Source organism: Zingiber officinale, chromosome 5A, assembly GCF_018446385.1.
Source record: "Zingiber officinale cultivar Zhangliang chromosome 5A, Zo_v1.1, whole genome shotgun sequence".
NCBI classification, from domain to species: domain Eukaryota; kingdom Viridiplantae; phylum Streptophyta; class Magnoliopsida; order Zingiberales; family Zingiberaceae; genus Zingiber; species Zingiber officinale.
In genome coordinates, this window is record NC_055994.1 from 79,910,678 (window position 1) to 79,938,617 (window position 27,940).

Below are 27,940 nucleotides of genomic sequence, written 5' to 3' on the forward strand. Positions count from 1 at the left end.
CTTTTCTTTCTTTATTTTTGGATGTTCAAGTCAGCTAATTAATTGACTTATAAATATATGACAATAAACGATCTCAAAATCTCTCACATTAATCATATCTTATTCTTCTGGATCGACAAAACTAATTCAGAATATATTTTGTTGTACAATTGTTCTTGGCACTGAAATCAAATCATTATATTGCTGTAGAAGGATATTTCTATCGTAAGTTATTCTGAAGAATAAACTGCTATTCTGAAGAAGGATATTTCTTCTTTAAATCAAACAAAGAATTGAACCAGAACTACAAGAAATAGGGACCAAAATTCATCACAAACAACTCAAAATAATCTAAAAGAATTTTGATGTTCCTTGGTTTATCGAAAAGTATATGCACGCTTGGATTGCCAAAGCTTTAGTCTTGTAAGAATTGGAAGGCTGTGTATTTGAGAAGTTCCTCGGGTGGTTTGACATCGAGTAAATCCTTGTCGTGCACGGAGGTTGAAACTTCATCCAGTGAGAAAGGAATGCTGTATCATGAGAAGTGAAAGAGAAATTAACATGCATTGCTCCATAACATTAACACAACTATCATATATTAAATTCGAACTAATTAATATGAATTGCTCTATAACTTTAAAACAACTACAATATATTGTATAACATCGTTTGTACCTCAAATCATCGTCCAACAAAAATGTGACTTCACCATCCTCGGAATCATTTACCAGTAATTTACTCATGTCAGAAAGTACCTGTAGAAGAATGAATGGAAGATATAGTTGGTTCTGAAATGGAAAGACGATAGTACCTAAAGGATGTTGAAAAAGATTACAAGAACGTTCAAAAAGAAGATTACAATAACAAAGAAATGCATAATGTACTACTTCGTTTATCGAAGACTTAGTTGTTTGAACTTACAGTTGGAGAGACGCTCTGACTGTTGTATTTGTCATCATAATACTGGGTGCAAATTCTGTACAGTTCTTGAACACTAAGCACCTGCATAAATAGAAAAAAGCACTAGTAACTATTGCAAATATTTGAGTTGTTAGTATCGAATGCTTGCACACCCTATAGATTTGAATAAACCGGAGAGTAAGCTTACCGGGCAGAGGTCATTGACTATCTCATCATACGAAATCCTATACTTCTGGAATATTACCTGCACATGGCACCAAGAACCATCAGATGAAGACAAGACTGGTTTTTCCCCCCAAACTAATAGTAGATAAGAGAATTAAACAACAAAAATAATGTTTCTTGATAGGTTTCTAGGAGGTAATTCCACATTCAAAAATAACATGTGCTTGCTAGGAAAACCCAACTCAATCAAGTCAATATACAACAGAAATAGATCAAATGGATAAACTATAATTGTTATGGTCAAGATCATGAAGCTATGAAATGGTGTCCTTGCTAATAAATATTAGTCAATGATTGATTCAAGAAAATTGTACATGCTGAATTTACATATATCTAAGAGAAAACTTATCCATGTAGAATGGCAAACCACCATGTATAAAAAAGTTAACTTACCAAGAAACCAATAGCTTGTCTTGTGTGCTTAAGTTCATCCCATGATGAACCAACAAGCTATAATTTAGAAACAGAAAAGATTTAGATATATATAAGAACTTTTTTACTAAAACAAGCATATAAATATATAATACTTACCTCTGGCTTTGATTTAGTGCACCACAATTCCAATTCATCCAAACCAGATTTAACGTACTCTCCATTGCTAAAGGAGCAAAATTCTCGGCGCAGGAGAAGACTAGAACAATATATACGCTCCAATTTAATGGCATGTAACTTAATTTGAGAAGAGAGAGAGAGAGAGAGGGAATCTCACCTATTAAAAAGTTGAATATTGATGAAAGAGAAGAGTTGAACAAAGATCTTCTGAATAAGAATCTCAGGTACCTAAATATTGACAAAGGTAATCTGATTGCTAGAATAAATATTTATTCACAATTTATACATGACAAAAGAATCCTTACATAGTTCTCTTGCAAAATTGCCAACAGGTTATTAAGGTTGTCAATGATACTCTGCCACGGGCTGTTCTGAGTGTTACTTACAAAGGATCGTCCTCTTAGCATAGTCTTTGCTCTTACTGTCTTTGTTACCTTTAGTTTAAAAATTCACAATCAGCAAATTAAAAGTGAGTACTAAACGTATTAAAACACCATCAAACGTGTTTATCACTCCGAGTGCAATTAAAAGTCATGTCCTCGTAGCATCTGATAGAGCTAACAGTATCATTTAAAAGATTGTATTCCTAGAAACAAATTCGTACAGATTCCTATACTTCTCTGAGTATACCAGAGCTGGCCATACCAGAATGATCAAGTTAGTGTATTTAAACCTTTTCCTAAACAAAAAGTATATGCAGTGAAAACTGACTGAACCTCTTTAGAAAATGTGTAATAGTGGTCAAGTAATGAAGCTCAAGAAGAATCAAGGGCAAGTGCAACAATTACAGGCAGTGTAGAACAATAATCAAGGAATTTATGCATAATCAAATTATAGTGGCGATTAGAATATGATAACAATAAAAATAGAACTGTACTTTTCCTAATGTCTGATGATTTTTAAACTGGGCCTGTGCAATCAAAGATGTGTACAGCTTACAATCATGAACAGGAAGCATTAAGAGCATGAAGTTGTAAACTCTGGCATTTTGCCATCGATACGAGCTTAGTTTTGAGTATGAATGAGAGATTTGGTTTGGGGATGAGTGACTGCTCAGCAAAAATTTAAAAGAATGCACAACCATAGAAACAAATGCAAATCATATCACCTGTAAACACTGTGAAATTAATGAGCTCAACTCTTTCTTTGTACTATCACGAAGGATCCCAAAAATTTTTTCAACATAAGCTGAGAGCTGTTGCTTGAATAGCAATGCTGGGTATTTGGCCTCTACTTGGCGCACAAAGGCAAGTCCATCCACAGGAAGGTTTGAAGAAGAGCGAAACCCCTGCAACACATTTCATAAGAAATGGAGTTGATGAACTTTACAATTTCAGAAGAATTGTTTCAGTAACCCTGTATGATTTACAACAGAATTCTCATAGCAACAGAAAGACTTGATGAATTGCATACTTGTGTCATTCGCCCAAACAATGATGTTGTCGTTGGAGGTATAGCTCGTGGTGTAGAAGCAGCTGCACCAGAAGCTTTTAGACTCTTTTGCAACAGATGTAACAAAGCAGATGAATTTGACAACCAGTAAGCTAGATGATCGGTGCTCTGGTCATCCTGTGTCACACATTCAGTTGGGTTGAGTATCTTTGGGAAGGGGCTTACAGTTGAGCAATTCTTAGAAAGTAAAAGAGAAGTAGCTGACTAGAAACATCAGATGATACCAAAAAACAAAAAAAACAAAAAGCAAAGGAACTTAACAGTAATACTGAAACAGACTCATTAGCAAAATCATGCATTAAGTATCTGAAAATCTAAATTTATTTTAACATACATCCACACAAGTAAAATATCTATACTATTGCAGAAGAAAGTGAAGAACCAACCGATACTAAAAAGTGTCTGCAAAATAATTTCATAAAAAGAACAAGTGCCAGAAAATCTAGATTAAGTTCTGGTCTCCATTCAATGTATAGTTAGAAAGAAAAATATATTGTCCAAGAAATATCTACCAAATGATAAAACAAAAAGAAATAGTTACAACAAAAGACTGCATGGATTAAATTGATGCCCTTAAACTAATCAAGTAGTCATCCTATCCAGATCCTATCCTGTTTTCTAAAATCATGGTCTAAAAAATCTCCTAATGATGTTTTCAGAAAATTCTACCACAAGATGCTTCAAAATACTGTATGTCCTTGCTTGAAGGATTTACCCATCAGAATGGATCATTCAATTAAAAATGTTTTATTTAAGTAATTGGAAACATAGTTTGGCTCTTTAAAATTCTTACGAAATATCACCAAAAGGGTACATTCAATCAGTATGAACTAACAGAATATCAGTTACCATGCAAAATTTCAAAAACTTCTGTATTGCACACGTGACAAAAATAAGTGTCTATTAATGTTTTAAACCAAACATTGTCAAAAGAAAGTCAATCATAAAAATTGGTTTTACCTACATAAAGTTCAAACTGCTTGATCAAAGGGAGCAAAGTCCAGGATGATACAAGAAATATATATATATATATATATATATTATATAAAACAGCAATTTAATATGGAAGGATGGGATGGCATTTATTCATCATTTACCAACAACAATATGTTTATGACGCATCTCATTCATGGACTGACTCATAGCAATCAGTATCAAGTAGCTAACTAAAATTAGATCAATTGAATTTCCTTAATTTTGATAGGTCTGCTGAAAATTGATTCCTGAACAATTGAGTTCTACTAGGAAATCTAATCAAGGCTCTGCTGGGATGTCTAATGCCCACTGGGAAAATGGAAATGAAATAAACAAAAATATATTAGAAGATTAGATTATAAAGAGACCTTCAGATGTTCTTTTACAAATCAAATCTGAGTTTCACAAAGACTAAATCAAGTTGAGTCAAACCATATTAGGCCAATTTGTTGTCCTAATCATATATTTTCACAGTTGAATGTGAATTTTACTTATTTTTAAATAAAACAGTCAGATCGGGGGTTCAAATATCAAAACCAAAAAACAATCCCCAAACCCCCAAGTTTACATATCAGCCAGCTGTTCAGCTTCTTTTGGATATCCCAATTCGTGTCTCCTTTTCCTCCTATTATTCTAGTTTTGCTATCTCTAATAAAAAAAAACTCTTTCTCTCGCATTACAAATAAGATTTAAAAAATTACCACAAAAAATTATGTTTACTAAACAATCTTAAATCTAACTTCCAGTAGTCACAGATGAGAGCCATGTGCTTAACAGGAAAAACAGATCAACTAGCAAAGGTTGTAGTTGGGGAACTAAACAAATATAAATTTGTCTTTCATAAATAAGAACCTCAATTGCGGAACCAATCATCTGAATAAGACGGTCAAAAACACTCGTTTTCTCTGCTTCAAATAATTTCCAGTGAAGAAGAGATTTGTATATAGTCACTGCAGCCGCAGGCTTTCCTTCATCAAAACCAATGTTTTGAACCACACATTTGATCAGTATGTCAACATTCTCCTGAGAGAAAAAGCCAGTTGGGTAAATGTCCTATCAAAAGAATGGGAAAACATAAATTTAACCTTCATAAGAATTTTCATTACATGTTGTCTGTCAACATAAGATCTCCTCAGCCTTGAATCAGTCTTGGCAATGTGCTTAATAGGAGGAGGAGCATTTGGTAGATCCTGCAAAAACAATGCAGGATTAACACAAGTCAACTCATGGAAGAAGTCACAAAAGAGAGATTGATAATGTCATGGGTCTGTTGCAGACCTTATGATCCATAAGTTGGTGGGAAATATTATCCATATTCTGCAAGTAATAGCAACATGTAAGTGAAAAACACAGAAAAAAAAAACGTGCAAAGATATGGTGGAGATGATTCAGAATGCAGTACTTGTTTTGATGTGGTAGAAGGTATATTTTTTGCAGATGCAAGCATTAAAGCTTGCTGTCGTAGTACTTGATTCTCAGATTCCATGTTAGACAACTTTTCTTGAAGACTGCAGTAGGAACATACAAACTTAATCCATTGTGGATAGACAATGTGCTTAGGAATCAATCTACAACTCTGAACTTAAGTTCAAACCTTATTTTTTCAATGTACAAACTTAATCCAAGAATTAATGTACAATTCTGAATTTAAGTTCGAACCTTTTGTTTTTTGGTAAATGAAAAGGATTGAAATTAAGTTCAGAGTTGTACCTTGATTCTTAAATTCAAATTTAATCATATGCCATACTAAGAGAAAAATAAAAATATAGAAACCTTCGCATTGATGTTTTTAGATCAATTAATTTTGCCTCTGACTCGGCAATCTTTGATTCTGCCTCAAGAATTTTCTTTAGTCTTTCCTCACTTAGTGCACTTTTGTCTTCAAACTTTTTCTCTGTTTCTTGAATTTGTGTTTCTAGAGAACTCAACAAAGCCTGAAATTTATACCAAAACATTATGCAAGAACAAAAAAAAAACTGAACACTAGCATATCACATCAGTCCTCGGTCCAACACCCACAAAATGCCAATCCCAATTACCCAACCCTTGAGCAAAGAGGACAATGGCTAGTTGTCATGGAAGGCATATAAAACACTCATGTAGAAAATAAGGAATAGAGTAAATTCAGACAAATCTGTTCTACTTTATTTTACATTAGAGAAAAAAAATGCCTAGTTTACAAAATGGAAATATTGTCCTAACTGTAACTTTAACCTAACCTGATGCTCGATCAATATGCACTTGCTGCAAGATCCATTTGGATTATTTACGGTGTGTTTGCTTCCTACAAAATTTTCTAGCTCTATTTTACCAGATTTCCTTTTCTAGAGAAAATTTTGGAAACCGAAAAGAACATATAAAGAACATTGGCATCATTTTTTAAAAATTATTTTTCTATACAATAAATTTGATTTTTATGCACAGAATACTTACCTTCCACAAAAATAAGAAAAAATATATATTATCAAATATAAATATTTCATAAACAGTTGTTGAAGGAAAATAGAAATATGGGGAAGTTTTCTCTGAAACGACCACAGCAACTAAAGTCTTCTCAGTAATCCAAAATGAATTGCCTAGATTTAGTTTTCAAAAATTACCTGGAAGCACATAGATAAAATGTATTTAGTAGGTGTCGAAGAAATTGTCACATGATCATCATGAGTTTCATGACATACCAATGGCCACGAGACTCACATGGGGTGAGATAGTTTGCTCTAACAAAAAAAAAAGGTAGATCCGCTACCTTAGCGGCCCCCCTAGTGTCGGCCCCACGGATATGGAGGGAGGTTCATGCAGATGCCATAGGCGCATGGCGGGGTAAACCCCAGGTCGTCAGTTCCTGAGAATCGACCCCTGGCCATTACGCCAGAGATACCATGCGCCCACCATCTGCGCTACGCCCTGGGGGCGAGATAGTTTGCTCTAACACTTGACTGCTTGGTGGATTGCCCCAAGCAAGGTGTGACAAGGCAAGTCATTATTGTAGCATACATACGCTTTATGTTTATCAATGCAAATCATAATTGATAAATTTATGTATACACAATTGCTGCATAAGTAAATGCTAAGGAGGAATATTTACAACTTTAGTCTCGCATTAGCAGGAAGTTGAGTCTCAGGCTATAAGTTTGAAGAGATTTTCACTACTAGTGGTACCTTTTGAGAAACTACAAGATTGTGTCTTTTCAAAGTGGACCATAACTTGACATACCCATGATTCATGTGGTCCAAGCCAATATTGGTAAAAATGACCTCACCACTACCTCTGGCCATTTTTTCACATTTTTATATTTTTTAGTCAACCCAACCCAACCAAAAAAATAACCCTTGATATTCATCAGAGCTTTCCTCATCCCTGGTTTCAACAATGATTTTAGCCATTAAACATTAACTGAGTACTCAAATGTTCAAATGAAGCAGAATCCATTTCATTACTTACAATCTTAGTAATATTCACTTATACCGCTGAAGGAAAAAAATTACTGTCTGACCCAATCAATCTCCCTCCCTGACTCTACTTTGCTAGTTCTACATCTTTCCTCAATCCTCTTAATATGAACATGCAAATATAACTCTTTGTTTTAGTTTTACATAGTACAAATTATTTGTTCTTAGTATATCGAGAAGATATTATTACATAATACAAATACAGAGAGTAGAATTGTGTGGCTACACAAAAATTTATCCAAGTTAGCGATGCTTTACATGCTCATGTATAGTATGCAAATTCATACGGATAGTAGGCACATGACAGTAGTAAACGGAAGTCTCTGAGCCCTACTAATAAGTATCGTCAGTAGAGATGATTGGAAAAGATAAGCCAGCGTCAACTTGAAAGCGATATAAGTTAATTTACTAAGAAACAGAGGCAAATGAAGAATTTATGAGGGATCAACTATGGGATCTAACTCACCTTTAGTTTCTCATTTTCAGCTGTGGCTTTATTCATCAAATCTATATCAATAACTTGGACCTCATGTACCAAAGAAGCATTTTCTGCAGTCTTCTTGGAAGTTTCCTGCTCCACTACAAGCTTAGTTTGTGTTTCTTTGACCTGTAGTTGCATATCCTGCAAGGCTATTTGCAACTTTGTAATTTCTTGAGACTTAGCTTCCTCCAGGTCAAGCTGCAAATACAAGTCAATGGTATGAGAACGATCTAAACATCTGTAGTCACTTGCTCTGAATATAAATTACATTCACAAAATGCACTTATCAAATATTGTTTGGAATTCTCCCTATCGCTCGCATAAAGAGCTAGCATATCATGTATAACTTATGCACCGCTACATTGGTTGGTCACCATATTCATATGCTTTTCAAAATTTTGATAAAGAATACTGCAAATTAACACCACACTAACCCTCATGCGTTTCTCCAGCTGTAGTCTCCATGTGAGTTCTTCAACTTGCTTCTCTAACTTATTTTTAGCTTCTTGGAGTGCACCAGCTTCCTTCGCAGCCTAAAATCATGAGAACAAGAGTAAGGAGATGCAAAAAATAGTAAAATGTGCAAGCACAAATGTTTTGCTCAAATAAGTGATTTTTCATCTATAGTAAACCTGAATAACAGAGAACATTAGACATTTGACACCAATATTCTATACTTGTCCACTAAACTCTTACATAAATAATTGCACATTAGTTTCTCTTTATCTATTACAAGCCTTCAGTGTGCTAACTACTCAAGATATGTCATATTGCTATGTACTTGAAATCTGAAGTTTTTTCATCTATTTTATAGATTCATAAACCATCACTGTAAATTATCAGGTCACTAAAATCACAAACTTTTTTTCCTTAATAAGGCCCTGGTTCTGATTTAACTTTAATCACTTTAACAGGAAAGACAGTTCGATAGGCTAAGATTCCTTTGTTTGAATTTTAGAGTAAACATCATGATGCATAATTCACATGATAAAACAAAAAAAAATGTTCAACACTGAACCTGGGACGACCGATTCACATGATAAAACAAGTTGGCAAAACACATGGAGAGAGAGAGAGAGAGAGAGAGAGAGAGAGAGAGAGGAGAGAGTGTCCTGACTTGCCACTTCATCCACAATAGTGGACAAGCACAATAAATGCCAGTATAAGAAAGAAGTTGACACGGATTGGGCAGGGCCAATGCAAGACGATGCCCTTTCAAGCAAAAATAGTCATTCTCAGGGATGAAACTGCAATTGTATCGCATACATAGTTTATGCAAATGTTATCCAAGCAAGAAATTCAGATGCTTCTAAATACTTGAAAATGCAAGCTGCTTTCTCGTGGCATGATCTAATAAAGCAAAACTAAATATGAGATCATATAGGCGCATTTTTAAACTAGAAAAAAATTACCAATTTAAGTTTCCGTAGTTCCCTTCTAGCAACTCTTCCTCTCCAAGCACATTGCATCGTGATTGTTGCCTTCTTTAGCCTCAAATAGCATAAGTATGCTAAGTGTCTGCGGAAGTAACTCTGGAAAAAGGAGAACATTATTTGGACTTACCACAATAACATGGAAAAAGATAATAAGTACTGTTCAAAACTATAGTGTACAGCCAATATGCATGTGTAAACAAATACCTCTGCTGGAAATAGGTTGATCGGATAGATCAACAAATACACATGAGAAAACAAATGTTTAACTAGAAAAATTAATTATGAATATGGATGGAGGCATGGAACTGAGAAGTGACACTTTTTTTTATAGACCAATAGAACAAAACTGAAATATATATTGCTAATTTTTGTTGACAGGTAAAACACAATTTTCTTGTACCTGAATAATTGTTGCAGCTCTTGTCTGTTTCCTATAATGAAATTCCTCACGAGCAACCATCCCACGTAAACCAGATTGAATGGTAATAGATGCAAGACAATTGTTGGTGTACATTTTCCTTGCAAGATGCATGCGAAAATATGCCTGGATTATCAAGGCTGCAGCTTGCCTACACATGCTTTCATAATATTGACGTGCATTGCAACCTTCAAGAGAGGATCAAATTTACTTTCAGTGTGATAATATTATCCTTCTGAACATCAAATATGCAGAAATATAGAGGGGTAAACCAACCAAATGAAAGTATTGTGCTTGATATTACCTCTGCATGCAGTCTGTAATTGTATAGCTGATTTTTGGAGTAAGATGAAATGTTTGCGAGCCAAATAAGATCGTACTTTCCTTTGAATTTTCTTGGCAGAGAGTCCGAGAACTTCACTCCTATGAGCATCTAATTCAGCCATCTGACCAGCACGAAGAAACACTTTTGTTTTGCCTATCTAGAAGTGCATACATTACAATTAAAAATTTGTTATAGCATTAAAACTGGTAAATCTTAGCAAGAATATGTAGTTCGACAAATGTAAAAAATTTCCACTATCAAAGTAAATGGGCACAATTTACCCACTACAAATACCAATTAGAAAAACATATAAGAGCAAATCTATTCGCACTTTTTTAAGAAAAAAGTTATTTTCAAGAGTGTTGAAAAAAGTCCAAAACAAGCACAAAATCTTCTACCATTCCTATCCACCACTAATACTTATAACATGGAATGTGAAACTATAATGGTTAACGACAAAGAAAGAACAATGAGAAATTTTTTTAGCATTATTTTTTGTCTCTGAGAATCCTTTCAAATTCGTAAAATGCTCGTGAAAGACAAGTAGATTAGAGAATTTATGACTATTTTCTGGCCATACTATTGAATTATTGTATGGTACAGAAAAATAAGCAACAAGTCCCAGCTATTTGATCTAATTTTTATATTAAATTAAATAAGAGTTGAAATATGGCTACCATTCTGCACTTTTAGAAAAGGAAAATATGACTACTATTCGGCACTATAACTTCTGTGAGACCATGATTTAATCTTTTATTCACATAGCTGAAAAAGGAATTTAGAGGATGCAGTAAAATGTAAACATTCTCGGCAATCTGTTTCGTAAAGAATGGTTCCTATGAACGTGGATATACCCATTCCTGAAAATTAAAGTAGGTTGGCCTTTGTGATAACCTATCCATTGATGGTAACCTTTTCCAGCTACTTAACCTGAATTTTTGTTGTTCAATCTTTGGCATTCCTGTTATCTTGCAATTGCTCATTATGAAAGTGTAGCAGCTGTTTGTAAGTTAAAAAACTTTCATGCAGTATTATTTATGCATAGTGAAGTAACAAAGCAGTTCAAAATTAAGCACCAAATGCACGCATAAAAAGTTAGCAACAAATAGTATGGAGCATATATATGATGCTGGATGAACCTGCAAATAAGTGGAACTTTCAAGGAGACAATACAATATCAAGTTTCTTACTGCCAACTTCTGTATTTACCTGATAACCTTTGAGCCCCACTTTCTCTAGCAGTTTTTTAGTAACAGTTACCTCATCAAAATTCCCACTGTGCATAAGAAAAAAAATATGTAATCAATTATAAGCCAGGATGTTTAGTTTCCAGAAATAGATCAACAACTACCTCTCGTTCAATAAATCAGGGGCAAAAATGCCAAACCGATCTACAAATTCATCAAATGTGCGCCGTGTTGGGTATCCAGCACAGCTTATCCTGATCGCCTCCAACACACCCTATATGCCATAGAAAGTAAATTGCGCTTGTGCGTAAGTACAACTCTAAAACCATACTAACAAAAAAGACTAGCAACCTAAGGTTGTCACATTGAGGTTCACATAGTGAATCATTTTGATATGAATTATCAAATCCATAAATCAACATAAGATTCATTTGAATATAGATAAGGATATACTAGGGATCGAGCCCAATGGTGTAGGAGGATCTATATAGCCAACTTCACTTAGTAGGATAAAGGCTTGATTGTTATTATTGTTGCATCAAATTGTGAATGGTAAGGTTCACATAAACAATTATAAAATATATGTTAAAACATAATTCTACTCTATTTAAAATAGTTTTAATAAAACATTATAATATTTCATTTAATGGCATAATAAAATAGATTAAAGAAGTTGATGTCGATTTGTAAAAGAAATACTTTTCATATTCAATTTCTTACAATGTAAAGAATTTTGTTTATTTCATTTGATTAAAAACTAAAAAAAAAATTTATAGAAAACTTATTTATAATTTTTTTTTACATCAAAAACCTTTGTGCTCAAATGGAAATCATCTCAGCCATGACAAAACTTCTAAGTAGCTATCAATTTTGTCTTTATTATCATTTTATGTACAAATGTGACAAAATTTATTCATATTCATCATCCTTGGATCCAAGTTCAAATTGGCTATCATTAACTGTGTCTATACTTAGAAGATCTTTCTTCTATGTCATAATTATCTTCAATATTTCACTTTGTTTAGCCATTATACTTATATTGTATAAATGTAAAATATAAAATTTATTAATTTTCTTTTATAATAGAGTTGATTTAACTTCTAGTATATTTAATTTAATTTGATTTCTTATTGAGTTTAACTTTTAAGTTTCTTTCTTATTTTAAAATTGTATTAAATAATATTTGTATCAAATTCTATTGAATTAAACTGAATTATCATGGTACTTTTCATTTCTAATCCATACGCAAGAATCCTATTATTGTATATTTGAATCGTTTTGTATTGCATGATAAGAATCCAAAGGTTTAAAATTTCGACTCGTACCGAGGTTTCGATTTCAGACCGGAACGATACGGTTTCGGTATCGTATCGTGCCGTGCCGATATAGTTTCGATATTTTTTTTTATTTATATATAATAATTATAAGATAAATATAATTATGGTCTATATATAAAAATAAGTTGTATATTGATTTTGTATAAATTTTTAATTATTGAACAATTTAACATTGTTAGAAAAAATAATTAAAAATAGTTTTATTTAAATAAAATTGATAGATCAATAATTCGAATTAAATGGATCTATCTATAGTAATAAGTATAAAAATTAATATAAGATATTACTTTATATATAATAATAATTATATAAATTAACTATTTATTTATTAAATGATATATATTTTAAATAGTAAAAAAGATTGAGTAAAAAAAATATAAAATAATAAAAAAATATCAGAATATAAATATTATTTATTAAATTTTTTTAAAAAAATAGAATTTTAAAGAATTTTTAAAAAATTTTAAATGAAATTTAAAATAATACAAAATAAAATATAGTATAAATTTTTAAATGAAATTTAAAACATTAAAAAATCAGAATATTAATTAATAAAATTTATTGAATTTATTTTAATTTTAAATATATTTTTTATATATTTTATTAGGATACTTTAATTAGGGTTTATAAAAGCATGTTCGAAATATCACCGGTCTTTAGGAATTGTTTAAATTAATTAAATAAAATAATTCGGTGGCGCCAGAAGGTCGCCGGAAGCATCCGGCGGGTGGTGCCGCTGACAAGGTCGTCTAGTGACGCCTTCGGCGCCGCAGAAGACTTCCCGCGACGCCTCCGGCGCTGTCGGAGACATCCCGCGTCTCCTCCTGCGCCGCCGGAGGCGTCCGCGACTCCTCGAGACGTCCCCGTCTCCTGTGCCGGTTTCGACAGCTCGACAGAACGGTAAAAACCGTTCGTGCCGGGCGGCACGGAACGACATTTGATGAAGAATCCTATTGTTGTATATTTGAATCATAAGGTATTGTATCATATGAATCGTAAATTATACTTCTGGCTATAATTCGACATGCTCTTACCATGCCATTTGACATGAATGAACATGTCACACAAAAGCAACAGGATTCTTCAACAAGATGGAGGCCAAGATTTCAAAACTAGTTAAGTACCAATTTTTTAACTACTTTTAAAGTCCATATGACAGTGAAATGACGAATAGTAAACTAAGTTGTTTGGACCAAAAGAATTCACAGATCTCCACAATGGTATGATATTGTCCACTTTAGACTTAAACTCTCATGAATTTGTTTTTATACTCTACCCAAAAGGCCTTATTCAATGGAGATATCTTCTATCTTTTAAATTCATGATCTTTTCCATGTATTTTCAATGTGGGATTTTGATTGTATTCCCAACAATCCTTCCCTCAAACGAAGGACCACCATTATTCGAATGGTCCGGCCTCTCCCCAAGCATCCAATCACTCTTGACCTGCTCCAGGCCTCCCCTTAAGCATCCGATCATTATTGACTAACTCCAGGCCTCCCCACAAACATCCGATCACTATTGACTAACTCCAGGCCTCCCCTCAAACATCCGATCACTATTGACCTGCTCCGGTCCTCTAAGACTTTTTAATTCACTCCCCCAGGATTTCCGCCAAACATTTGATTGAACTTTTTACCACCTAGGGTTCACTCCCCAAAATTTTCGCCAAGCATCCGGTCACCCTTGACCTACTTGGACTTTTCACTTAGAGTTCACTCCTCTAGGAGCCTCACCTCCTTTGTTCAAGGCCACTATTCCACCCACATGGCTCAATTTGGACCATGACTCTGATACCACTTGTTAGGACCAAAATAATTCATATATCTCCACAATGGTATGATATTATCCACTTTAGGCCTAAGCCCTCATGAATTTGTTTTTGGGCTCTACCCAAAATACCTCATTCAAATGGAGATATCTTTCATCTTTTAAACTCATGATCTTTGATCATATTCCCAACACAAGTAATATAAACTCATTTAAGAAAGCAACAAAAGAAGTGCTCACAAGGGTTACCCAGCAGTATGATCCATCCAAAATGCTTGGTCTTACAAGTAAATACTACTCCGGCATAAACAAACTTGTGCACGGAGTAGATATGAACAAACACATATACAATAATATAAAAGGATGCAAAATTACCCCACAACGAAGCTGCTGTAGGACATTCCTGTTCTCGAAAATTGCTGGTCTCAGGAGACTATTAGGCTTTACACACCGCACGTAGTGGGGCTCAGTATGGCTTAGAGTTTCTAATAATGTTTGCAGTTGTTGCTGCAAAGAAGTGTGCACAAGTAATACATATATATTCTATATTAGCAGAATGGGAAAACAAAACAAAAACAAATATTTCACCTTAAACCTTAAACCGATTGATGAAAACTTTGAAGACTTGGATGATTCCTCTGCAAGTGGTGGGAAAAGACCTGCAACAAAGGGACACCTTGAAGCACCCAAGAGTTCTTGATGTTCAGCAACAACATAATCTTTGTTCTTATCCAAGAACAATTCTGTCTGATATGTAACCTGAAAGATATAAAGGAAGATGATATTCCTCACTACACACAATGAAATACTCAAAGTAGGAAAGAAACTTAAGAGATCACATCTAGACTGTGGAATATGAACTATGGTTCAAGTGGAAATTGGATCTATTCAATGATGCTCAACAATTTAAATTGACAAGCCAAATAGTGTCTCTATGCTAGATTGATACATTTCAAAAGTTGTGGCCAAACAAATTATATCATCCAAAAGTAGATAAGTTAAACCAAACCACCTAACTAGAGAAATCAAACAAAATAATTGGGTGTTATACAGTTTTCAATATGGTTTATACTTTATATGTCTACTCATACAACTCAATGCTCATACTGATTACTCAGTATACACACCTTCTATTTTCCTGTCTTACAAATAAGGTAGAGATAAGAACAGTACAAATCACAAATAACAAAGCGATTTTTTCTTATGGCTACCAGTATTTACTATGTAAAGGAATAGAAGTATAAACTACTGAAGTAGAAGAATGATAATTTGTAGACTAATATTGTTTACAAACAAAATTCAAATTGCATTTCAAGCCGAACCATCTACCAAGAAGTCAACAAAAATTTCTTAGTTTAGTCAGTCCAGTTGGATTTGGATGGTTCAGCCAAACAGAGATTGTCAACTTACATCACCAGCATAATGACGGATTGTAAAGTCGGAGCGTGAAAATTTAGGCTTTGTGAACCGCTGGTGATTCTTAAATGTTTGATACAACTTCTCAGCAAATGTTTCATGGGTTGACCTTGGCATCATACTATAAAAAGGAATATACATCAGTTGCTGATAAATCTGGAAAATATTAACTGTAATAAAATGGAAATATTGGAGTGGTAATATCATACATACCAAGCTTCATCCAGAAGAGCAATTATTCCACCTGGTTTCTGAAAATTGTTCAATGAAGAGTGGAAATATACTGTTATACTGAAAATTTAATTTACAGTATAACAAAGTGCAATTAGTGTGGAAATTACAACAACAACAACCAAGCTTTAGCCCACCGGGTAGGGTTGGCTATATGGATTCTTTTACACCATTGGACTTTATCCCCTACTATATCATCATTTATACTTAAATAAATTTTATCTTGTTTTAGTGTAGAAATTACACATACAACAATAAATATGCACAGGTGTATCTAGAATTTTGTTAATTAGTACAGTTCTTTATTTCCCGATCATTGCTACAAAATATGTAAACTCTAATTAATATTTAAAGAAAACTAATTTAGTATAAGAAAATAGACCGTCAATGTCTCAAATCCTAGCATACCAGTACACATCAAGTATGACATGGTGTTCCGTGTATTACAACATGCTATCTAGCACATATACTAGTCCAAACACTAAGAACTATGGATCGATTATGACATTTTACAAGTTAATTACAATAATTAGTGATGTAAAAATTTGCCAATTCTGAAAGTTAAGTAAATTAGTTTTCTATAGATTTCCTATTATCTTTGAAGTGCATACTCAAATCTACTTATTGGTGTATCATCACATAAAAGGTAATTCACATAATGCTCTTAAACATGTTGGTGCAATTAACCTCTAAGGTTTTGATATTTGTTTGACAATATATTTAATGAAATTTGGTCATGGTTGACTAAGTTAATAAGAAGTCCTGACAAGGCTGACCTAGGCAAGGGAAAAATCCAACTAGATTGACTGGATGACTGCAACGGGAAATTAATTGGTGAGAAGTTCAAGCAGGTCAATGTTGACCAGATGCTTGGTAGTCAAGTGAGAAGTGCTGATAGGTCAAGGTTGACGTAGGCAAGTGAGGAAAGGAAAAGTCCAAGCAGGTTAAGGTTGACCGGATGCTTGGCAAGGGAAAATTTCAAGCACGTCAAGGTTGACCAGATGTTTAGCAAGAAAAAGTCCAAGCAAGTCTGGATGTCTATCAAAGGAAAAGTTCAGACAGGTCGAGGATGACTGAATGTTTGGCAAAAGAAAAATCCAAGTAGGTCAAGGGCGACCGGATGCTTGGCAGGAGGAAAAACCCTAGGGGAGTAAACTCTAGGTAGTGAGAAGTGTTGGAGAGTGAACTCCAAGTAAGTGTGGCCAGTAGGTTTGAGCGACCGAAACAAGGTTTGAATAGTGTGGCTAATACTATTTTTCACTACTATTTCTATTATCTATTTGTACTAACTCTGTGTTGCAGGAAACAGAGTTTTACAGATTAGTTCAGTCGAGGTTCGGTTGACCGGTTATCAAACATGGATACGATTTGACTTTGGAAGGAGAGAAGAAGATCAGTCGACCGATAATGTGGACCGAACCCAAATTCGATCAACCGATTGAGCCCAATGCGATCTGACCGAGAAGCAAATTGGAGGATCAATAGACCGGAAAAGAGGATCGGATCAAACCTACAAGGAAAGTTTTGGTTTAGTCGACCAATTTGAAGGATGAGTCGACTGTAAAAGGCAGAAATCAAGCGTTGATTTGGCGAAATCGAATCTGGATCAGTATAATGGTGATAGGTCGATCGATAAAGTCTTATAAAAGAAGACTCAATGGCAGAGGCTCAGTAATCAATTCATTGTCAAAGCTCTCCAATTTGTGCCCGAAAAAGATCATCCAAGTTCTGCCTATATGATCCAGAAAGATCCAGGATGAGCGTCGTCACACTCAGGACTTCTAGATAGATCCACGAGTTTGTTTGTTTGTTATTGCTTCACTACTACTTCTGTTATTGTGTTTGATTGCCTTGCAATCTTGTTAAGAGGTTTCTCCACCTCCAGAAGATAGGGATAGATTCTTGATAGAAATCAATATTTTTAAAATTCTTAGAAAGCCTCTTCCAACTTCTGTTGTTCATTGTTGACAAACAGTAGTTCTTTCTAGTTTTTAGTGTTAAATAAAAACATTAAAGTTCATAATTCTTCATAGGGATGTAAATGAGCCAAGCCGCTCGTGAGCTATTCGAAGCTCGATTCGATAAAAGCTCGTTTGAGCTCGTTTAATGAGGCTTATTAAGATAAACAAATCAAGCTCAAGCTTCACAATATTCGGCTCGTTAGCTCGTGAACATGTTCGTTATGCTCATGAATCAACTTTTAAATAAAAAAATAATAGTTTTGATATTAAATTTATAGATTTTACACTCTACTTATGAAAAACATAGATAAATATATTAAATTTATTTATTAGAATAAAATTATAAATTTTAACAAGAATATTATAATTTTTTAAAAATATATAATTTAGTTTTTAATGAATATTTAAATTTATAATTTATATTTATTAAGCTCGTTTAGGCTCGATAAAAGCTCGAATAAGCTCGTGAGCCATGAATATATTCGTTAAATAAAGCTCGAGCTCAGCTCGATTATAAACGAGTCAAACTCAAACATCCAAGAGTTCGGCTCGGCTTGGCTCGATTACACCCCTAATTCTTCAGTCACTTCAAGAACATTTTCGATTGTTAGTTATAAACTGTTAAGCATGGGAGATGAGCAATCATCATTACTAAAAAGGAGATTGTTTTCCTTTACAACTCATCTCTATTATGCAAACTATTGAAGTTGTAACAAGATACACAGTAGCAATTAAGCATTACAGTGGTATTGCAATTTATTTACTTGGGTAATTTTGTATTGAAAAAAGAAGGAAAATTATCAGAAAGAAGTTTGCAATACATATTGATGGATTGGCATGTTGCAGACGTAAAAAAGAAGCTTGCTCAACAATGTCAGTTAAGCCAAAAGAATTTATTGAAAAAAAAACTTTAACTTTGTTGAAACTCAAAACAAACCTTCTCAATAAGATCAAGAATATCCTGGTTGTCAATAAATTCGATATAACTCCAATCTATTTCTTCTTTTGTATATTCTTCTTGTTCCATCTTAAAAACATGCTGTTTCAGTAAGCGGAAAATAGATCTATTATCATCTTGTAGATATAAAAATGTTGTATTCTCGATAGAATATTAAGTAGGAATTGCTATCCAGCTTATGATAATTCTAGTGCTCAAACCTGATTGAAATGTTGCTGCAGTTTTTCATTAGTAAGATTGATGCAAAACTGTTCGAAGCTGCAAATGATAAACATGTTAGAGCCTGATGGAGGGACCTTAAGCTCAGATAGGAGGGAAACAAGTAATGATTAGTTACTTGTGGTTTTATAGGTAGAGAAAATACAACAATTATAGGTAGAAGAGCATTTACGTCCCAACCAACATGAATATATACAGCACAATCTGCATCAATATCTATCCTCCAGGATTGGAGAGGTCTCAATCCTGAGAAATAGACGGTCTGTGGCAATAATGTCGACCAGAAATAAGTATATGTTTTAAACAAAAGCATATTTCAACAAATATATGCATCAAGTATAAATGTTCAAGGCCACATACTAAGTGAAGGAAAGAGAGATAATACTTGTCAAGCCACAAGCCATGTTTGTCCCAACTACTTGAGGTAGGCTATATGGGCAGAAAAAACAAGCTGGAAAATATCTACTTCCATTTCAATACAAGAAGCTTAGGTTTCATATGAAGATAAGTGATGGAGAATAGAAGGAACCAAATCTAAAATCTTTAGCAAACCACTTGGGAGAATATCCCATTTTGCACATACATTGCTCCATATCCTGCACTTGGCAGTAAAGAGTCACTTCCTAATCCTACCTACCACTAGTCATTTCCTAACTCAATTGACACCAAGGGCCAACTTGAATATGGAGGCCAGTTTTCACATGGAATGGAGTTCCTAGCAAAGAAGTTGTAGTGTGGCTCAATAAGCAACGTGTTCATCCTCCCTAGATGTTGTTGTCCTCCTCCTGGTGCCTTACAGGATGGCACTAAGTTTGCAGGGATCAGAAGGACAGGTGATTGGGGAACAAGACAAGGGCAGGACATTGAAGGCAAAGAAAATAGAAAGGGTAGGTTTCTGCCACTGTGTCAGGGTTGTGCAACAAGGTGGAATATATGACAAGGATGCCAAACTAGAATTTACAGTGACGGAGGTTGCCAACATATGAATGAGAGCTAGATCATTATATGCCACAGGGTTGACAAATAAGATGCAGAATCGATCATAGGACTTATTATGGTGGTGTAGAAGATTGCCATGCATCCACATTGAAACGTCCTGCAACACCACCCACATTGAGAGTGACACAATCTACATCAGGATCAACTCCATGCTCAGATGGAGAAGATGTGATAGGGAGTGCATGGGGAGGGGGAAGGAAATAACTATGTGGAGGAAAGGAGAGAAGTTAGTATTAGTGAGAGCTCATGAGGAGACACACTTTTAGATATCAAATTTTTATCCTATCGAAAAGCTCATTGTAATTAGTTTTAAATTTTAGATTGCCAATTAAGTTGAACCAAAACAATTTATTGGATTTTGGAATTTAATGTAGTCTAATTAAATTTTGGGAAAATCCATCACATAAGTGTTGACATTACGGACATATGGATCCAAATCAGGATCAATTTGAAACTATAACCAGAAAATTAAAGATGAACCAAATTTATACTTGGGCTAGGCTAATTTGGTCGTCTTAACTGGGTTAATGAGGAACTTAATTTTTTAGGAAGCATATAGAAAAAGACAAAAAACCAGTTGAGTAGTCATAATGCAGCACCCCCCAACTTGATGCACATCATGACAATTTTTTTGATAGCTTCAATGATGAATATAAAAGCATACCGGCTTAGCACCTGTTTGTTTTGAAACTTTCAAATCCATAAATATCCAGCACTCCAATCAAAATCTTTGAATCAGGATCTTGGCCAATTGAGCAGTTGATTTTATTCACAAGCCTGCATGACACATGTAAAAAACTTAATAGCATAGTAATAAAACTGTCATACAAAATGAATATGGATTATTTTGAACAAATTCCTGGAAGGTATGTATCATCAGTTTAACAAGTAATTCTCATAAGTTTGTAACAATTCAATGACACTGACCAATCAAACAACAGTGAGTAGACAACTTTTGCCAAAGAATCTCGGCTAAGAGTTGCAGCTTCAGGATTTAAATTTTTGGTAATGCTTTCACCTCGAGTTATGATAATCCGCTTACATAAGGAATCCTCAAGAGCTTTCTTATCACACCTAAAAATTAAAAGCATTGGATTTGATTTTTCAAGAGATTTGTTTTATAGAATATAATAGTGCACTGAATATGGCATGTGATAAGAAGTGGGCTTACATGAAAAGCTCCGCAGCAGTTCTTAGATGATACCAAGATTTCTCGTCTTTAGGTACAGATGAATCAGCTTCTTCTCCTTCTGCAAATTCAACATTTCCAAGATGAAGAATGGCAGCTACAATGCTGAAAATTGCATCCTGAATAAAGCACACATGAAAAATAAAAATAAATATTAATAGAACAATGTAAAATGTTTGAGAGAAGAACAGGATAAAATTGTACCTGTTCATCGGTGCTAATTCCAACAACATCCATAGCTCTTCTAGTTGCTAAGTACTCCTCTGACTCATCTAGACCATCAAGTTCAAAGCAGTTTGACTGATTAAGGTAGCGAAACGTTCTAGGATGGTCTAATTTGTATCTATCAATGTCCTGTTTATCCATTGCAGCAACTGAGTGAAACTTAGCTGACCAATCAATCATATGATATCAGAGTGCATAGATTGATACAAGAAATGGAACAAGTCACTTCATTATCCTTTTGTTTTTACTTCTTTCTCACTCTGGTTCTGCTAAGATTCCCATAATTCGCTTAGCTTTATTATACTTGAAAACGTAAGCATGCAAATTGTAAGTAACAAACAACTTGTGCTCATGAAACTATGACATAGAGGCATTGAATGTGAGGGTAAGAAATCTTAAGATATTCAATGGACAGTTCGTCTTGTGACTGAATGCTGGATAGGTTTCTGGTGTGGGAGTAAAATATCAAGTGCAATGAACCTTGATTTATTGTATCACTTTGAGATACACGATCTCTCTTTCATCAAGTAGAAAGGCAAACCTGATGTTGACAGAGACTAAAACAACATGACACGCTCCAATATCACATAGTTTGATACCATTTAGACTTGAACTTATCCTCATAACAGAAAATAGCATATATGCAATAGCCCATTATTGTAAGCTTTATGGTTTGGATAGCATTTCAAGAATTTAAATTAAAGATAACACAACTACTTGTGATGAACCAGCTCAAGCCTCTTTCCTAACATTCCAATTCTCGCCGGGCATAAGAAATTAAAATAGAAATACACCAAAGAATGAAGCAAAAACATACATATGTATAAATAGTGAACAGATCAGCCAAAATGTTGGATTATGAAAATTAATTTGCTGATTATAATCTCTGCAAGGAAGACTAGTGCAAAACAAAGACGACCTTACATGAAATAAATATACTTGACAGTGCGAGGCCAATTACCCAGTTGTTTCAGGTGGAAAAATATACTATGTTAAATCAGAAGTAATCTGAACACAGTAAACATGATGGATGCAACCCTCCATAAGGCCACCAAAGACCAAATTTTACAGGTTCAATAAGGAAATGAAAAAAAAAGGGCAACCCGGTGTACAAAGCTCCCGCCATGCAGGGTCTCAGGGAAGGATTCATTGTATATAGCCTTAACTTGCTTTTTGCAAGAGGTTGTTTCTAGGATTCGAACCCATGATCTTCAGGTCACAAAGCAACAACTTTACCGTTGCGCTAAGACTCTCCTTCAATAAGGAAATGAAAAAAGGGAAAAAAAGTTCTCTTGTGAGTAGTGAGCAACACAACAAAGTTTACGTGGTTTTATCTATTAGCTCTATATAAGATAGTTTTCTTCCATGTTGAGCTGAAACTTAGATAGCATTAATGATAAATTAAGCCTTGCATGGTGATACAATAGTGGAACAATATCCATAAATTTGATCAAGTTATACATACATCTGTTTTTTGTTGTATGATTAATTTCCCATTATGCTAGATCTTATGATATGAGAAGAAACTAATAAACAATCTTTTTACACAAATAATTGTTTATTAGAAATAACTAGATCTCTTTCTCTGAATGAATATTTACTATAAGGACTAATAGCCACCTAGATGAGAAATTACCTCTGGCGGTGCAGCACATAGCATGTAAAAACAGTGGTAATTCCTCTCAGGCTCAGATATTTGACAAACACGAGATCTTTCAAGCAAGTATGTTCTAACAGCAGCTCCTGAAATCCTTCCTTTCTCATCAAACTGAATCTCAACAAACTTTCCAAAACGACTGACAAGGTAGGAAATTCAACATGGTCATCATAAAAGACAAACAATCCAACAACCTCAAACTTTCTTCCACTTTTTTGACCCAAGGGATGAAAAAAAAGGCAAAAGAGAACAGAGGAAGGGAGAAAGAGTGAGGAAATAATGATTAACTACCTCGAATTATTGTTCCTTACTGTCTTTGCATTGCCAAATGCTTCAAGCACAGGATTGGACTGTACCAAAGATAAGACAATAAATGATATTCAAGTAAGTTTACATTATTTTCTAGGAACAAAAACAATCATTCATAACAAAGAAGAAAAATAACAATGTACCAGACCTCCAAAATTTGTTGCTCAACTGACCGTGTTTCAGTTGCCACTTTACCACCCATATGAGCAAGAAAGCGCATAAGCATTTTAGTGCTTTCTGTTTTTCCAGCCCCACTTTCTCCACTTACTAATATTGACTGGCTTATTCCATCAATCATCATGCGTCTTCATTTAGGATAAAGAATCTAAGTATTAATAATCTAGAAAGGAGATATAGCAGCATTAACCTAGAGAAAAAGAGAGTATTACTATTACCTGTATGCAGCATCAGCAATGGCAAAAGGATGGGGAGCTAATTCGCCAAAATCTGCCCCTTTGTACTGTTCCATCATGTGGGCATTGTATAGGTGTGGCAGTCTTTGAAAAGGGTTCACAGCAATTAGTATATTCCCAGTATATGTCTGAGAAATAGGACATTAGATTAGCATTCTATCTAAAATGCCATAAAATAAAGATGGCGAAGATACATCAAGTCCCCAATGCGTACTTACATATATTTCATTCATCATAAATCTTGATAGCAAATTCTGCAAGACACCTGGTTCATGCAGATAAGCTAGCTTTGTCATGTCATCGACACCACATGAGGATACATCAGTATCTTTTGGATACACATTGTTCAACTTTGCTGTAACCTGGAGTGAAAAACAGTATTATCATAAAATCACAGTTGATGATTGGGAAAGATGGAGAATGTTCGTGCAAACAGGATAAGAGAAGGCTGATGGAGAGATGGGAGGTTGTGTTCGCCACATGTATATTTACCAAAGAACAGTTCACAGTTCTAGCATGTGATGCAACCAAGAGAATCAACCAGAATCGTATTTTTTCAAGCAAAAAAAAAGTGAAATTAGAAACATTCATTAGAGCACAATCACTCACTGTCTTTCCAGAAGTACAGTTGATTGTCACTTCATCTCCATTGACTTCCACGGCCTCCCCATCAATCCAAGCCTCTTCAGGATCCTCAGTCCATACTTTTGACCCTACTGTGGCATTGCTGAGATTGTTCTGTTATGCAATGAGAACAATGAATCCAAGACCATATAAATAGTGAAGCTCATGTAAGTAAACAAACCAGCAGAGAGGATAGTTAATGATGGAACAATAGCATTCATCAGTCATCCAATCCACCTTGGTTCAAGGCAGACATGGAACCCTTTATACATACATTAAACTTATACAAACTAAACCAAATTCCAGATCTCCAGAGATAGTATAAGGTACAAGAACGATGTAACGTACCATTTCGCGCACTAAAATCAGGTGAACGCCTTATCTTCTTAATTCTCCCTCAGCCCGATACCTCCAGGATCCCAGATCGTACCAATGAGAATGTCCAAAAACAATCAAGGGAAGATCCCCACAAAATATCGGGGGGAAAAAAAACGAACTTTCCGCCAGAAAAAAGATCAGATATTTCTCCTCACGGCCATTTCATATATCCTCTTTCTCGCCGCTCACCGGAACTCCAAAGATTCACCTCGAAAAGATCCGATGAGGACACAAAATCCGAAAACCTCGTCGTGTCCGTGTCGTCCTACACGACCGCGCCTATAAAAAAACAACGAGAGGGGAATTCGCCGAGGTCAGAGTGGCGAAGGTCTTGCAGCCGTTTCTCCGATCGCAGCCCTAATGACTCCTTTCGCCTGCTGCTACGGCGAAGATCGTTTGATTTCCGCTCAGATTTCTTCGTGTCGTCGCTTAACTTGTCCTACTTTTACTCGCAAGCGTTTCCTTTCTCCCGATGAGTTAAAATGAGTCGTAGCGAAGAAGTCGCGCAGCACTCGTTCGCGCGTCGCGTTGGAATTTATATATATATATATATATATATATATATATATATATATTCTAACCCCTGCATTAGTATAATACAATTTGTTTCAACTGGATGTGACTTCGGATGCGTTAAAAATGAACTCGACTCATAAATTCGAGCTGAATGATTCAAAAAAAATATTAAATTAAAATTAAATTTTTTTATTTTCGGATCAAATTCATTCCAATTGAAAATGTTTAGATTAGGTTAGAATGGGATGGGATTGAGATTAGGGGTTTTTAAATTATGTTAACATCAAATCGGATTTGGATTGATCTTGATGGATCCGAATTAATCTGAATTTATGGTTTAGTAAATTTTTTTATTAAATTTTATTTAAAAATTATGTATATCAATATCATGATAATAATAAAATATTAAGATATAAAAATAAAAATTTATTTAGAAAATATAAAAATATATATATTATTTGAATTATTCATATTATTCATGTTCAAAATCGGATTTAGAGATTTTGAAATAAATTCGAGTTTAAATCGGATTCAGATTGAAATTTTTTTATAAGATATTTACTTCAATCTAACTTGAACTCATCCAATTCATATGAATTGGTACCCCTATATGATTTTCAGTAATTTCAGATATACCAGATTTCTAAGATATATTATAGCTTTTTTCAAATTCCAAACCCTTAGTTTTACTAATTGAATCTCAGTTTCAATGGATTATTGAATTTTGTTAATAGACGGTCGATGTAAAAATACTGAGTTAATGGACTATCTACTATGTGTATTTCCTAATATACCTTAGTGGTTAGTGAAAAATTATGATGGAATCGAACTGTCGCACATAAAATTAGTGGGCATAAATTTGAAATATCTCATGTCATATTATAAACACTTATCTTTATTTACTAATGTAGAAATTATTCGAGTAATGGATTGTAATTTTAGTTATGCTCCCGCTCTCCTCCTAAGCATCAACTCAATCCCTGCCCACAAGCGTTGCAACGGCTAGTCGCAAGCTCATGTCCTACTCAGAACCTCATCGATCACTATCCATTTAACTAGCAAACTCATTGATTGTTGTCTACTCGAGAGCTTATCAATTATTGACCATAAATTCATAGTCTACTCACAAGCTCAAGTATGTTTTTAAAAAGAAAACGTTGTCTCTTGATTGGAGTCAGTATACTTTAAAAAAAAAAATAACATTGAAACTATTATAGTAATAAAAGTGACTACGTTCATCTCAAGTGTCAATTACAATCCATCCTCAAATTATATGAAAAGAGATAAATTATAAAGTTAACTCATAGTTGACCGCCAAATAATTAGGGATGGTAAAAGTTTTTCCCTGAGAGCATGTACACGACGGGAATTGATCTCTACCTAATTATAATAGATTTAACATCTTCTGATCAATTAGACACTCCTTAAGGACACCTAAGTCATTCAATTAGTCATCATATTAAAAAAAAATATTTAAACTAATTTCTTTATTATGGTATATAGTGCACGAACATGTATCCTGGAATTCATATATGAATATGGGTTCTTTTATGTTGCGCTCTCACATGCGCGCCTCCAATGGAAGGATCTATTGTACATAGTCTTACCCTGCTTTTTACAAGAGGTTGTTTCCAGGATTCGAACTCGTGATCTTTTGGTCACAAAGCAACAACTTTACCGTTGCGCCAAGACTCCCCTTCGAGGTGCACATATATATATATATATATATATATATATATTTCCTTTACTAGAGAAGAATTTAGATTTTCCTTGTTGCTCTCATTAACATCCCTCGTCGTCGCCACAATCTCTCTTCCCTCACCGTCGCGTCCTCATTTCTGTCCTTCGTTGTAGCGATACCTCACTGCCGCACTTACATCTCCGTCCCTTGTTGACGCTACCACTTCTTTTGATAGTGATCTCGTTTTAAGAAATCTCTGTCGTGCTCAAACCCTAGCCTAGATTTCCTTCGATGCACTCTTTTCTTAGGTTTGTCCGCGTCAATCTTCGTTTAGTTGAGGCCGAGGTCATATCATGGTGACAGTAACTTCTTGAACAACAATATTACTTGAGAACTCAATTTGACAATCGTTAAGGTTATTGATATTGTTATGTAATATTCTGTTTTGTTAGATGCATATGATCTTATATAAGATTGATTTATCTCTTTTATATTTATTTGATTTAGAATATTTTTGTGGCTATATAGTAATATGCAGAGCTTCACTTCATTGCACATATAAGTGTTGTGGTTAAGTAGTTTGTTGATAATAATTTGGAATAGGTTTTCATATAATCATTAGTATTATAAAAAACTTTTCTTTTGATAACTTCTAT

The 27,940-nt window shown here is 34.3% G+C and overlaps 1 protein-coding gene across 1 annotated transcript; it reads right to left on the minus strand.

Annotated features, from left to right (window-relative positions):
* Positions 1–284: 284 nt before the first annotated feature.
* On the minus strand, positions 285–25,599 carry LOC121980705 (myosin-6-like). The gene is made up of 39 exons (XM_042532869.1): positions 25,058–25,599; positions 24,695–24,823; positions 24,304–24,447; positions 24,068–24,213; positions 23,821–23,977; positions 23,655–23,713; positions 23,343–23,502; positions 21,686–21,835; positions 21,464–21,600; positions 21,220–21,366; positions 20,968–21,069; positions 19,275–19,332; positions 19,054–19,155; positions 16,138–16,175; positions 15,919–16,045; positions 15,097–15,267; positions 14,884–15,015; positions 11,566–11,675; positions 11,424–11,490; positions 10,194–10,371; positions 9,872–10,077; positions 9,448–9,567; positions 8,470–8,568; positions 8,021–8,233; positions 5,878–6,038; positions 5,507–5,612; positions 5,383–5,421; positions 5,211–5,294; positions 4,957–5,127; positions 3,091–3,246; positions 2,786–2,965; positions 1,983–2,111; positions 1,835–1,905; positions 1,657–1,756; positions 1,519–1,575; positions 1,088–1,144; positions 901–981; positions 655–734; positions 285–509 (listed from the first exon to the last, which is right to left on the minus strand). The coding sequence occupies exons 1-39, from the start codon at positions 25,058–25,060 to the stop codon at positions 395–397; spliced, it is 4,542 nt and encodes a 1,513-aa protein (XP_042388803.1). The 5' UTR covers positions 25,061–25,599; the 3' UTR covers positions 285–394.
* Between the last annotated feature and the right edge of the window lie 2,341 nt (positions 25,600–27,940).

Excerpts from the sequence above, each read along its gene's own strand:
- LOC121980705 (XM_042532869.1), bottom strand. Across the intron at positions 8,234-8,469 it reads AGCTGGAGAAACGCATGAGG|CTTGACCTGGAGGAAGCTAA; the intron begins GTTAGTGTGGTG and ends TTGTATTTGCAG. Across the intron at positions 1,576-1,656 it reads GCACTAAATCAAAGCCAGAG|CTTGTTGGTTCATCATGGGA; the intron begins GTAAGTATTATA and ends TCTAAATTATAG.